The sequence below is a fragment of the Aythya fuligula genome, chromosome 9, assembly GCF_009819795.1.
Source record: "Aythya fuligula isolate bAytFul2 chromosome 9, bAytFul2.pri, whole genome shotgun sequence".
In the NCBI taxonomy this organism is placed as follows: domain Eukaryota; kingdom Metazoa; phylum Chordata; class Aves; order Anseriformes; family Anatidae; genus Aythya; species Aythya fuligula.
Window position 1 is genome coordinate 25,126,145 of NC_045567.1, and position 13,393 is coordinate 25,139,537.

General features: G+C 50.1%; 2 protein-coding genes across 2 annotated transcripts in view; one reads left to right on the forward strand and one right to left on the reverse strand.

Annotated features, from left to right (window-relative positions):
- The first annotated feature begins 29 nt into the window (after nucleotides 1-29).
- SSR3 (signal sequence receptor subunit 3) lies at nucleotides 30-3,624 on the forward strand. Its single transcript, XM_032193708.1, has 5 exons — nucleotides 30-211; nucleotides 375-501; nucleotides 1,223-1,321; nucleotides 2,293-2,424; nucleotides 3,087-3,624. Exons 1-5 carry the CDS (start codon nucleotides 73-75, stop codon nucleotides 3,151-3,153), a joined length of 564 nt encoding a protein of 187 aa, XP_032049599.1. The 5' UTR covers nucleotides 30-72; the 3' UTR covers nucleotides 3,154-3,624.
- A 1,014-nt stretch (nucleotides 3,625-4,638) lies between these two features.
- The window catches only part of KCNAB1 (potassium voltage-gated channel subfamily A member regulatory beta subunit 1), a 29,882-nt gene continuing 21,127 nt past the window's right edge, over nucleotides 4,639-13,393 (reverse strand). The window contains exons 8-14 of the mRNA XM_032193362.1: nucleotides 12,877-12,963; nucleotides 9,194-9,279; nucleotides 8,945-9,065; nucleotides 8,429-8,523; nucleotides 7,369-7,489; nucleotides 6,797-6,885; nucleotides 4,639-6,130 (exon numbers count right to left, since the gene is read on the reverse strand). Of these exons, the coding sequence (XP_032049253.1) occupies nucleotides 6,041-6,130; nucleotides 6,797-6,885; nucleotides 7,369-7,489; nucleotides 8,429-8,523; nucleotides 8,945-9,065; nucleotides 9,194-9,279; nucleotides 12,877-12,963 (689 nt within the window). The 3' untranslated portion in view covers nucleotides 4,639-6,040. The remainder of the gene's footprint in view (nucleotides 6,131-6,796; nucleotides 6,886-7,368; nucleotides 7,490-8,428; nucleotides 8,524-8,944; nucleotides 9,066-9,193; nucleotides 9,280-12,876; nucleotides 12,964-13,393) is intronic.

Genomic DNA, 13,393 nt, shown 5'->3' on the forward strand with positions numbered 1-13,393 from the left:
TCTCTGTCAGCCCGCCGCCGGAAGTGCCCTGAGGAGGCGCCGGAAGCGGTTGGAGAGCGGCTGGGAGCGGCCATGGCGCCCAGGGGCGGCCCCGGCGGGCGGCAGCAGTCGGAGGAGGACCTCCTGCTGCAGGACTTCAGCAGGAACCTCTCCGCCAAGTCCTCCGCGCTCTTCTTCGGCAACGCCTTCATCGTCTCCGCCATCCCCATCTGTGAGCGCCGCCGGCACCGGCACCGGGACCGGGCCTGGGACTGGGTCTGGGCCGAGCTGGGCCTTGAGGGGGGCTGGGAGGGGGCCTGGGGGGGTGCCCGGGGCCCCACAGGGGTCGCGGGGCGCTGCCGGTGGGGGTTGATTTGTGCTGCTCGCTCCCCCAGGGCTGTACTGGAGGATATGGCACATGGACCTGGTGCAGTCGGCCGTGCTGTACGGCGTCATGACCCTCATCAGCACCTACCTCGTGGCCTTCGCCTACAAGAACGTCAAGTTCGTGCTCAAGCACAAGTAAGCGCGTGGGTCTTGTCAAATAATGCCTCGCAAAATGCATTAGTGTTAGTTTTTATGAGTAGGGACGCGTGAAACGTTGCTCCGATGAGCTACTTTAGGAGTTGGAAAGGTATCTGACACGTTGTCTTGCTTTTTGCTGCCTTCAAAGTTCATTGCGCTCATTGCTGAATTATATTAACTCATGACAATATAAATCTTAAGCTCTGACAGTGCAATATGGAAAAGTTACCACTGCAATGTTTAACTGCGACCTTCGCTTCTTGGCTGCTTTGCCACTGAAAGTCCTTGACAGGAGTTTAATGTGTGGCACCAAAATGTCACTCGCGTGCTCTGCCTAAAGCTGGTGCCTGTTTACCACGATGCTGTGAGCTTCGGCATGGAGGAGCAAGGCACGTGGATCGTGTACGTGCCGGGCTTCCTTGGTACCAGTAAATCCCAGTTGGTTTCTCTTAGCTCTCTTGTAATTAGGGAATAGACTGGGCTTGTCAGCCAGGAGCCCAATTAAATAGCAGAATGACCTTCAGTCCCAGTGGGTATTGCCACAAACTCCATTTGACAAGTACTGCCCCTAATTTAATTAGTGCTAATTGTTCCTTCAGCCCAGCAAGCTGTTCAGTATCGTGACTGGCATTTATTCTTCCCTGTAAAACACCACTTCCTCAAGTCACATTTTTTTTTTTTCATTTGGCAACTTTAACAGGAATGATGTTTCTTACAGGGTAGCACAGAAAAGAGAAGACGCTGTTTCCAAAGAAGTTACTCGTAAGCTTTCTGAGGCAGACAACAGGAAGATGTCCCGTAAGGAGAAGGATGAAAGGTAACCTCTGCCTGCCTCTGTCTTGTTTTAATAGTGCCTGGCATCTGTAAAGCTCTGGGTAGGGTCTTAGACACTGTTGCTTGGTTGTTGTTTTTCTCTGTAACTAGAAACTTTTTCTTCTGGTAGTTTGAATTTGTTTTGTTTTTATAAGTAGAAAAAGTTGTTATTTATTTTCCCCAATAAGTAAAATCTGTATTGTCAGCTTTTTGTTCAGCTATAAATCCTTTTGAATGATCAATGAATGGTTTTAACAATCAACGCCGTTATCAGTAAGGTCCCATAAGGCAGCCTCCCGGTCCCTGAGGTGCAAAGCAGAACGCCTTTTAGTCCAGGCCCACCGGTAACTGCCTGAAGGGAAGCTGCCGGGCAGGGCGCATGTGATATTCGATATTCGTGGCTACGTGGCGCAGCGGGCTGCGAGTTCCTGCAGGACAGCACTTCCTGCTGCTGCTGCTGCGCTGTGCTGCTGGCCGGTGGTTGTGCTTGGCACCCCCGGTGGTTGTAACTGGGAAAGCAGGCGCGCAGATTTCCCCTGCGATAGCTCTCAGCAATATCCAGGCTGTGCCTGATGAGGATCAGAACGTGCTTTGTGCCCGTCAGGGCTGTACAAGGCATGAGGAAGAGAACTGTTTTCTCCTCGGAGCACAAAACCCACGCCTTCCCTTACAGCCAGGCGGGCTGGTAGTATCTAACAGGTAGAACCCTGCAGGCACTGCTGTTAAAGGGCTGGGTTTGATGCGCATGGACAGAAGACAAATCATAAATAAACATGCAAATGCAGAGAATGTGCAGGGTTTTGTGTTTCACTGATGAGCTGACTGGCAGTTTCTGCTGCGCTGTTTTTTAGAAGCTGGCTGTGGCAAGAGCCACGTGGTTTGTCACACCTCTGGGGGTCGCTCTCTCCAAATGCTGGGTGTGCTGGGCTATGCCTTAGTTTCAGTGTGGGAAGTAATGGCTTTACCTGTTCGTAGAATTCTGTGGAAGAAGAATGAAGTTGCGGATTACGAAGCAACAACCTTTTCCATCTTCTACAACAACACGCTCTTCCTGGTCCTGGTCATCATTGCTTCGTTTTTTGTGCTGAAGAACTTCAACCCCACCGTGTATCCTTTCTTACCGCGCCTGGAACAGCCGAGGCCCTGTTCCTGTTTGCTGTCATTGGTACCTGTATTTGTCAGCTGGGCTGCAGGCGGACCCTGCCGATGAGTGTGGTTCATTTTAGTACCTCAACTTAGAAACACTTGCATGTAAACACAGAGAATAGAAAAAGAAAAAAAAACACTTCCAAATCACATAAATATTTACCATCTGTCACTAGGTGTTTTAAGGATATTACTGGGACAATCTATAAAAATTCTTATGGCTTTGCCATTTCCATATTGTAATTATGCAGTAAGGAGGCAGCTCCTGTTCTTGTAGAAACACTATCTCGGTGTTAATTGCCATGTGCTGCTACATTACACAACTGTTTAGTTTCAGTAAATTTACCAGATTTTTTTTTTTTTTGTTACTTAAATACTGCTAAAAACAGTTTTAAGAGGACAGGCCAAGCTTTAGGAGTGTCCTCATTCTGGGTATTCGGTGACTTGCTGATAGCCTTGATGTTAAGCTGTGTTTCAAGTTCTGGTGTTGCAGCCCTATTTTAAGTCTCCAGAGAAGGCTGTTTTAATTTGTTCTTTTTCATAAAACTTCAACTAAATGTTCTCAAAAAAAAAAAAAAAAGTGGTATCTTTAAACATACACATCCTTAACCTTCTTCCTACAGAAACTACATCCTGTCTATAAGTGCTTCGTCTGGACTGATCGCCCTGCTATCTACAGGATCCAAGTAGACACAAAAAAACCCAACCATTCATTTTTGTGGCAGCGTTCACCTTCCATACAAAAGCTTAAGGGAGGAACAGGAATACATGTTTTTATAATGTGACTGCCTGAGGGTCTGGGGGGAGGGTTTCAATAGAAAGCTAGTGAATTATACATTTGGTATCTTTACGTGGTATTATTCAAAAAATGAATCAAATTTTTTACGTAGCATTGAAAGGAGGTGGCATGTGAGCAGTTACCAGACAGCCCTTCTGAAGCTCTTCACGGCTGTGATGATTCTGCAGAGCAGTGAACACCACGAGCAGCCCGTAAGGGGAGCTGCACAGCAGCACAGAGCAGCTGGAGTCAAACCCTGTAACAGAACTTGCCTGTAAATTTGGTTGTAAGAGCCAAACTCCACAGTCGTGAAAAGTGACAATCCATCATTTATTATTGTAACTTGCAAAGTTTTAATAAAAAGGAAGCTTTTTGTCATTTAATTTCCTGTATTCCTTTTGTCATTTTCTGGAAGTGGGTATTTCTGGGGGTAAGCAACGTGCATAGGCTTGTCAACTGCTTTCATTAGAGAAGAGACTTCTACAAGTCAACGTGTTTATTGTTTTCATTGGAAATACTCTTCATTTTTAAATGACTTTGAGTCAGGACAGGATCTGAACAGTATCTCTTAGGAAAACATTCTTGAATTTGTTTGATTTTTTTTTCCTATTCATTTCTGAAGTCATAAATCAAAAAAAACCTGCAGCTTTTCCTGGCATGACTTAACTAAAATGCTTCAGCTGGCTTTTTGTAATGGGTTTATCAGGCAATCCTTTTTTTTCTATGCTATCAGTGAGGCAGCTGTTACTTAAAATGCTAAACACTGCTACTATTAATGGAGCCGTATTGTAGAAGTCACAGATACTGCTGTTACAAACTTCAATCTGTAGGAAGGAAGAGAAAGCTTATAATCAGATTTAACCTAAAAATTACTTTGCTGATCTTTGTGCTTCAATAAGATTCATGCTTATGTAAAATTTACTGAAGAAGATGCTGAAGTGCAGGAGAGGCTGCAAGGCAAGCCCGATTGCGTATGCTGCCTGTAACTGCTGCATAGGAAGTGGAAACAGTTCTTTTTTCTACATAGTCAGACAACTTTTCAGCTTCGGTAGTTTCCTGGTCTGACTTGCACCGCTGATCCTAGGGCTAGTGCCCACGAGGCAGATTTCAGACTACTTACCTATTTCATTTTCAGAAGGAAGGTGAGAGTTGCTCCTGGCAGGCCTGGGAGCAACTCTCCCGACAGGAGAGGCCGGGTGCTGAAATGCAGTGGGGCTCCAGGGAGCTGCCACACGGACGTTCTCGTGGTGTTGGTCTCAGGCCAAAGCGTTACGTACGACCGCTGCCTGCTGTAGTGGGCTAACTTCTCTGCAGAATGATTCACGGCTGTTTTCAGCGCCAGCCCCTGCTTTATCATAACCGGTGTCACCATTGGTAACAGAGCTCCAAGTATAGAATCGGTTGCACAAAATGCTTTTATTGGGTCCAAGCAGAAGTCAAAGTCAGACTGCATTTCTTGCTATACAGCAGCTAAGTTCATTTACACATAGCACAGCTTATTGGATTAAATACAGGAGAGAACAAGTCAAGTATTCCTATCTGCCCACGTGGCCCCCGGGAGCGCCGCACGCGTCGCAGATATCCTGAAGTTAAGAGGAATAGCATAGAAGGGTCCCATGAATACTGTACATAGCTGTACCTCTAGGAACTCTGTCCCTAAAGTCTCAGTACCAGTGTGAAGGACTAACTGAAATCATCGGCACGCTTTACAGAGCAATCTTGTAGTAAAACATGGCATGGCTCTGAAGGTGGGCAAATTAATAGCGAAATGTTTACTATCAACTGCTGCAGAAGGATGGAATGCTCACAAAAGAACTACCCGTGTCTGAAAAATACAATGCGTTTACTTATGCCCGATTCCAGAACAAGATAAAGCAAATGTAGCCTTCCACCAAAACGCACACCTGATTGTTTCTGGTAGTTTTCAGCAGCTATGCACTACGTAGATCTATAAGGATCTGTGTCCTCAAAAGCTCAGGAATATTGAAATTTGCAATAGCTATGTCTACAAGCAGGCAAAAGTAGAGGCAGGTTTCTAGAAAATGCAAAAAACTATTTTACCATGGATTTCTTGGTTTAAAGTTTATCTAGAATTAAAATTGTGCAAACAGGAGCTGTTTGCATTCACCTGACATGCATCTGGGGGGTTTCAAACTGTGCTCGTCTGGCTTCTACTCGACATATGTCTGAAGAGCACCACATAGCTGAAATAATTGTCTAGTTAGCAGTTGAGCAATACAATGCATAACTAATTCTCTGACTTAAGTTCATTTTTCCATTACAAACAAAATCTAAAGCATTTACTCAGCATTAAAAAAAAGCAAACGGAAAATTTGAACTCACCCACTCTGTCTGTTAACCTAACTGAAGAAACTTTATAGCTGAGAATTCCCGAATGTGGTTTTATTAAAACCTAAGTTGTATCTGGCTTTTCTTCATTGAAAAAATATATCTGTACATCCTTCTTTAATTACCAAGTACCTGAAGGTTATAAATTATTTTTTGCTTTACATGTGTTTTTCACAGCACAAGCATGAGGTGCTAAGAGGAAAGTAAAAATTAATGAATTCCGTCGAAGGTAAGAAAATACAAGAAAGTTCTTGCTTGTAAAGGAGATCAGCTGTGCTTTTAAATTCACTGCAGATTGGTAGCAACAGCACACGTCTCGGAGGATCCAGTAACAGTAGACACGGAGCAGCAAGCTGCTGACTGATTCTAATGACCGGATATTAACTCGGGACTGTACTTCTGTACAGAGCACTTATTAAACCATGCAGTCCAGGTAATTCATGCATTGCATTATGATCTGTAGTCCTTCTTGCTGTAGGGCTTATTTCCCAGAATATTATCTATTTCATTTACAATATGCGATGTCATCTTTGGAAGAACCTAGGGGCAGAAGAAAGCCAAGGTTTAATCAAGCCTCCATTACGGACAGTCCCAGGTTTTTCCAAAATTAAATCTAGATTTCATCAAAGAATGTCTCCTCCGGGGCTGTGTGTGTGTGAGGGACGTATTGGAACATTTATCTAATAACAGTTTTCCTCTAAGGGAAAAAGATAAAGCAACTTTATGCTGTGAGACAACCACAGAAGTGCTTGTCCTAAACTCTGCGTGCACGATGCCACTCGACGGCAGCGGAGGCGGCAGCAACATCAGAGGAAGCTCTTATCTGCCAACAGCAACAGAGGCTACTGAAGGCCCATGTGGGCCCCGTGCTTTTCTCAGGACGAGTGCTGCAGATTTAGTGGAATATATCATGTCTTGACGTCAGGCCACTTGCTTCTGTCAGTTAAGCCTTGAGGCGAGATGTGTTACAACCCACGGACCCCGCGGACACCCCCCTCCTGTTGCTGAACACGGACACAGCCGCTGCACTGGGGTGTCAGTCGTGGTGAAGTGAGGTAGTTTTGCCTAATTAACGTGTATAATTAGCACCGTAAGAGGCCTGAAACAAGACATAAAGTACTAAAACTCTTAAGAAAACAAGGGCACTAGTCTCATGTTGCCTTGAAGTAAGGCAGGAGGCAGGCAGGAGCTGCCACGAGCACTTGCCTGTATGGCTCCCAGGTTCTCTATCAGCTGCTCCGGGTTGGAAGATCCTAGAAGAACAGAGCTCACCCCCTCGTTTCTCAGACACCACGCTGGGAACAAAGTCACAGGATGGTTAGGAACAAAGGGTTCACTGCACTGCACTACTGCCGATCCCGGTAATTGCCAGAACTTCTGTCTCTATTTGACAAATAACAACAGTATTTTTGGAAGCTGTCACTTCCCAGGTCCCCTCTGAGTCATTCCTAATCCAATCAGGCAGGATAGTCACGCATCGTGTCGATGCTTCCTTTTTCCATTTTTACCAGTGCTGGCTGCAGTTCTGTCGGGCTGCAATTCCTCATCCCACGGAAGGAGAGCTGGGGATGCCTGACCCACCGCGTCTGCACCGGTCACCACCTCACAGACTGCTCTTTTCCCATTCCTCGGTCAGCCACACAATTCTGTGAGCTGAGTAATCCGGGACTACTCGATCCAAGGAAGGTCTGCCCCTGGCACCTTCTCCCCTGGGCCCTTTTTTCTGACAAGAGCAGGGAGAGGCACGGCGCCACCACAGCCCCCGTGCCGCCGCTTACCGACTGCCAGCTGAGGTAGTGTGCAGCCCAGACGCTCCGCGATGGGCGAGAGGTCCTTCAGCTTCGTTTGCTGCTTTCTTCCCTCTTCGCTTATGATTTTTTCTTTCAGCCACTGGTAGCACTGGAAGCAAACCACATCGCAGTCAGGCGTCAGTTTTAATCGAGCAAAGTGGGCAGGGAAGGGCAATTATCAGCACCTCTAGAAATCATGCCCAGCCCGGGAGGTAACTGGGGGCTGAGCAACGTGGTGATGTGCTGCTACCTGAAGCAGTTGTGACAGGGGGCAGGACGTCTCCCTTGGCAGCCCGTGTCTGGACTGCTCAGGCTGCGTGCCACTGATGGGCTCAGCCTGGAATCGGGAACCCCACAGTTTTATTTTTAGGCCACTGGATCCAATTGCAATTGGAAAAAGGTGAGATACTGCTCAACTGCAGAAGGTTTTTGACACCCCGCTTCCTCCCAGCAAACGAGTGAGAGAACATCTGATCTTGTTCAAGGCTTACTGCTAACGTTGGAGATTAGAAAATTAATTAGAAGAGGCTGAGATTTCAGTTCTCCCAGCTCCAGACTTGAAATACAATTCTGATTCACTGATTCAATTCAGATCCCTCTGGGAAATGATGCCTTCTCAGCTAGTTTGTAGCAAATATTGTGTATTTTGTTTTGAAAGGTGTACTTTGTTTTGAAAAAAAAAAAAAAACACACCACAAATGCAACGAAATGCCACGTTTCAAAATCAAGATGCTTGTTAGCAAGTCAGTGCAGACTGTGCCTTTCCTTTCAGCTGATGTGCTGAGACTTCCAAGTAGGTGTCCTCCAGCCCTGAGAACAAAGTCAGCCACCTAAGGGAGACGGGGTACAGGAGCAGCACAGCTTCAGGAGCTGGCCAAGAGCACCCCAGTGCCCACAACTGGGAGCTGAACCCACAGCCAGCCCTGACCTGCTGCTGGCCCAGGGGCCAGAGGAACCGAGCCCGTCCGTGCCGAGCAGCCACAGGGCTGCCTTTCCTTGGCATTTGCCAGCCCTGACGACAGCAGCACTGGAGCACATAAAAAAATACCTTTAGAGCTGCCCTGGAGCTTTCGGGGACCCCGTTGCCGTATTTCCCTGAGATGATCCCGCAGGCCAGGGGAGACCACGTCATCGCGCCCACCCCTGCGGAGAGGGCAGAGGTGTTAGGGCACTGGAGAGCTGGAGCACAAACGGGACTTTGAGCAAAGAGCAAACAACACCTGCTGATTTGTGTGGCAGCTGCCCGTGCTCCTCAGTCCCTTTAAGGGTGTTGAGAGCATCTTCCAGGCAGACAGGGGTTTGCTTTTCGGTATTTTCACAGGGTGCCCTCGGTGCTCATCCAAAACCTTACCGTGATGCCTGCATGGACCACTCTGTGTCTGCAGGGTCTGAGCGGGCAGAAGCAGAGGCATTAAGCCAGGTTTCCTTTAGGCTGTCAGCGAGGCACTTGGCTCTCGCTTTCCACCCACAGCAGGGATGTGCTCCCCTCAGGAGCCTCTTCTCCGACCCTTCTTTATTTCTCTCTCAAAACGGAATAGATGCAATAAACGGCCCCAGACTTTACCGATTTTGTGGTACAATTCCGGCAGCTGAACCTCCACCTTCTCTCGCTGGAAGAGGTGGTACTCGGCTTGCTCGCACACGGGCGGTATCATGTTGAACTGCCTGGCCACGGAGTAGGCTTCCTGGAGGAGAGAAGCCAGCAAAAAGCACGGCACTCGCCGAGAGGCTCTCGCAGGATGGATCCGAACCAGCCACCCCCAGAGCGGCCCCCTTGAGCACGGGGGTGCCAGCACTGGGGACGTTTCCTTACCATGATCTCCATGGCGCTCCAGCGCGACGTCCCCCAGTACATCGCCATGCCCTGGTTTATTACGTGCGTCATGGCTCGGACGATTTCTGCAGGAAAAAAAAAATAAATAAATATGAGAACTCTGCCCAGCCAGATTTGTCAGCACCAAACTCACCCCAAGACACCAGTTATGTGGCTTCCCACGCCGCACTGCCTGTCCATGCTCTCCTGCTCAAGCAAGGAGGAAAAAACACGAACAGTGTAAAAATAAAACGTTCTATCCCCAAGTTGTTTGAAAACTTTTACCAGCTGGCTATTGTCTGAGTATTCTCCCGTGATAATATCCCCTCCAAAATGTAACACAAGAGGGCAGCACAGTCGGGAAATAAGCTCAAAAGAGCTGCTCCAGCCCCACGCCAGGCAGCCGCTCACCCCGAGGTGCCTGCAGCACAGGGCCGGGGCCTCCTTTTGTTCCCTGCTCATTTCCCACCCTTGTCACAAGAGAAAATCTCGCAGCTCCTCCGCTTGCCTTCTGTCTGCCAAGGCAGCCCTCACAGCCAAGAGGCTGGGATCTGTCTGGGAATGGGATCCTCCCAGCGACAAAGCAGCATGTGAAAAACGACACGGAAAAATATTTAACCTTAGAGGGGATGCGAGCAGGCATCGTTCAAATTGACAGAAATAAGCCAAGTGGGAGCTGGGAAGAAGAAGAAAACGATCCCCATTGCTCTTCCCGTTACACACGAGGGACCTCACCCTCAGCGGGCGCTGCCAGACTGCAGCACGCTGCTCCAGGGAAAGCTGCAAGAAGGGAAAGCTGCAAGAAAAGGGGTGATAATCCCTGAGATCCTGACCCAGGTGAGGTTGCTCAGCCCCGCTCAGCACCCAGCTGCACAAAGGAGCCTGCCCTGGGTCTGGGTGTTAAAGCCAAAGCTGGGGCTCCTCGGGCATGGTGCTGGGCATCGCTACCAAGAAGGAGATAAACTGCCTTGTGTACGTGAGGATTCTCGGCCTGTTTATGGGGGAAAAAAAGAAAGAAAAAAAAAAAAAAAAAGCTTGGCAGAGGGTAGTTTACACTGCCAATCTGGAGGTTATTGTGAGATTTCTCCCGGAGGCAGCGACAAGCAGCTCACCAGGATGAAGTCTCCATTTGTAACCCTCGGCGGGCTCTAACAGCACAGCGTGCCTCCTGCACGGGCAGCTGGCCTCGGAAACATCGGCCTGGGGGCTCCTTCCCCCAGGGAGGAGGAGAGTTCAGATGCCAGATATTGTTCTGCTTCTTGTTTTGTTTTGTGGGTTTTTTTTAGAAAAAAAGGGCTGTGGGGTGAGGCTGTAGGGTGATGCTGCAGGGTTTCAGCAGGGTGATCCTGTAGGGGAATGCCTCCCTCCCCCTGCAGCACCCGCTTCTCACTGCTTTGGGTTTCCTATTTTGCTGTGCAATCATTTAGGAATTTTATAAGCATTTTCTCATGCTCCTTTTATGCATTTTGGTCCAGGGTTGTTTTCATTTCCCCCACCTCTACTCCCTTCCAGAAGAACTGGACTCAGCTCAGGAATGTATATATTTATGCTCTTGTTTACCAGATCCTGCACCCTTGGGTACGCCTCTGGGACGGTTTGTGAGCAGCAGCCGCTCAGTCTGCTCGCAGGATGGCAGAGCTGACAGCACGGCAGGGGAGAGGCTGCTTCTAAATGCCTGCTCCGAGCCCCGGCAGGCGGCCTCCAGCAGCGCGGTGTCAGCCTGGGAGCTGCTCCGGGCCCCTCCTGGCACATCTGCGGGGCCGTGGGCTGGGCTGGGCCCCCCCTGCCCCCCTGCCCCCCTGCCCCAGCTCGGCTCTGATCGGCTGGAAGCATCGCTCGGGGCGAAGAGGAGCATCTGCTGTCACGGCCGGGGGATCGCAGCTGCAGCCGGAGCAACGAAGCGTGAAGGGTCAGGAGCAGAAGCGCCCGTCTGAGCAGACCGCGGGTATCTCCTTTTAGCACTAAGGGCACGCTTTTCCAGTGAGGTTTTTTAGTGCCCAGAGCCGACAAGACTCATCACGAGAGGGAAAAGAAAAGCAGCAGCTCTTTTGCCAGGAGTCTGAGCGTGTCTGGACTTCAGTCAAGCATCCCCCCAAGCCAAAGGACGCCTGTCTGGCGCTCAGCAGCCACGGTGAGCTGCAGTGCCCGGGGCTGGGGCCCATCCAGACTGCTTCCATCCATCCCCTCCGGTGGGCAGCAGGTTCCCTGGGTGTGCTCTGGGCGTGATACTGCCCTGTCCCTGTCCCTATCCCTGTCCCTGTCCCTGTCCCTTACCCTTACCCCTGCCCCTGGCGCCGCGCTCACTGCCTGGCTGGGGCCCTGCACCCTGCAGGTGCTCGTCCAGCAGCGCTGCACACACGGGACACGGGGGGCTGCAGGGGTCGGGAAGCAGCTATTTACTCCTGGGAAAAGCATGGCCACTTGAGGACACCGAGCATGGCTGGGATTCTGCCTTGTGAAGGTAGCTTAACACTTGCAGTGCGTGCCAGATATTGCCGAACCAACAGATGGCTCAACAGATGCTCCGGGATGGAAGTGGCTTAGTAGGTGAACCGTAAAAAAAGCACCAAGTACATAGAAAGAATCAACGCCGCACCATTCATAATAAAAACGTCCCTTCCCTCACCCTGCTCCAAGTCTCACCGAGCTTTATTTGCTGCTGCCAGGCTGCAGCACCGCCAGCAGTGCCCGGAGCTGCCGAAGAGCTGCGGGTGCCCGAGCTCGGCTGCGCCGCGCGTGCATGGGCGGCACGTCCACAGCTGGAGGAGCTCAGAGGTGCTCCTGCCCCCGAGACACAGCAGCCACGTGCCTTGGCCTCACCATGCACTGCAGATCTGTGCTGCCTTTGGGGTCACAGGCACTTTCCTGCTGGCACGGGGTCAGGGCCGGGGGCACGCAGCGCTCCCAGGGCCACCGAGGTGCTCGCGCCTCCTGGAGCTGGGGGGCGGGCAGGTCCCTGCTGTGTTTGCCATGGGCTCAGCCGTGACAGCCCTGCTGCCTGCACCTCTTCCTTCTGCCTGCTCCTGGCTAACCAGGGCACGTGCCACGCACACGACGGGCAGTTATCAGCCGAGAAACAGAATTAGAGGGAACAGACACCGTGGCTCTCACGCGTTCCTAAACGCATGCCCCCCTCACCGAACTGAACAAGGACCAGTCCCCCCAGCTGCCCAGAAACCTGGGCAGTGGCCCCCCAACTAGTTCTCATCTCACACCACCCATCAGAGGAGCCGCCTGGGATCACACCCTGCGTTTTCACATCGTGGGGAGAGGGCAGATCCAGGCTGCCCGGGGATGGGGACAGGGATGGGGACAGGGATGGGAACAGAGCTGGCTGCAGTGGTGCACAGGTGCCGTTTGGCACAGAGGTCTGCTGAACACAAACACAAATTCATTTCTGCTTTGTCTGAAGCAACTGGGAGAAGGAAATTACGGAATGAACAATGTTAGAGGCACCGCTGGGATTTAAAGAAAATTTCAATTCCCATCTCAGAGATACAAATTCCTTTCATTTAAGTGTAACTATATAGGACTCCAGGATATCGTGAAGCAGGTATTCAGTATTTAAGCTGCCTCGCCTGAATTTTTAATAAAGATTTGCTTTTCATTTCCTACCATCAGAGGCATAAGCCCGTAAGCCAGGATCAGCCGCATGAAAACCTCGAGCTAAAGCCCCCACTAACCTTCCATGGGGGTGTTGTTGTCCGGCCGGTTGGCGAAGACCACGTCCACGTACTCCAGCTGCAGCCTCTGGAGGGAAGCCTTTAATCCTACAAACGGCAGAGCAGAGAGAAAAACCAGCCATATTAGGACTCAATGTGATTATTTGTGCTTTTATTTAATTACGCTGAGATTCGGATGGGAAGAAACCTGCACCACGGGCACTCGTGGTGAGCCAAGGGGCTGAGTCCAGGTTTTGTTTCAGAGCTAATCTACCAGCCCAAGGGAGGGGGTTCACCTCCCATTTCAGACAATAAATAAACCCTAATTGCTTGCTAGCAGCCTTGCTGGGGGCGTGCTCTGCCCCCTTCACCTCCCTGCCCACCAGGCTCCCCTGCGAGCAGCTGATGGGAGCCGGCATCCAGAGCCTGCGCAGGGACGTGCGTGCGTGTGTGAGGGAGAAAAAAGAATTCCTAACGCTTATTTTCTATGAATCTTCCCGGGAACAAAATGTTTTTTAATGAATGTTCATGAAGAACA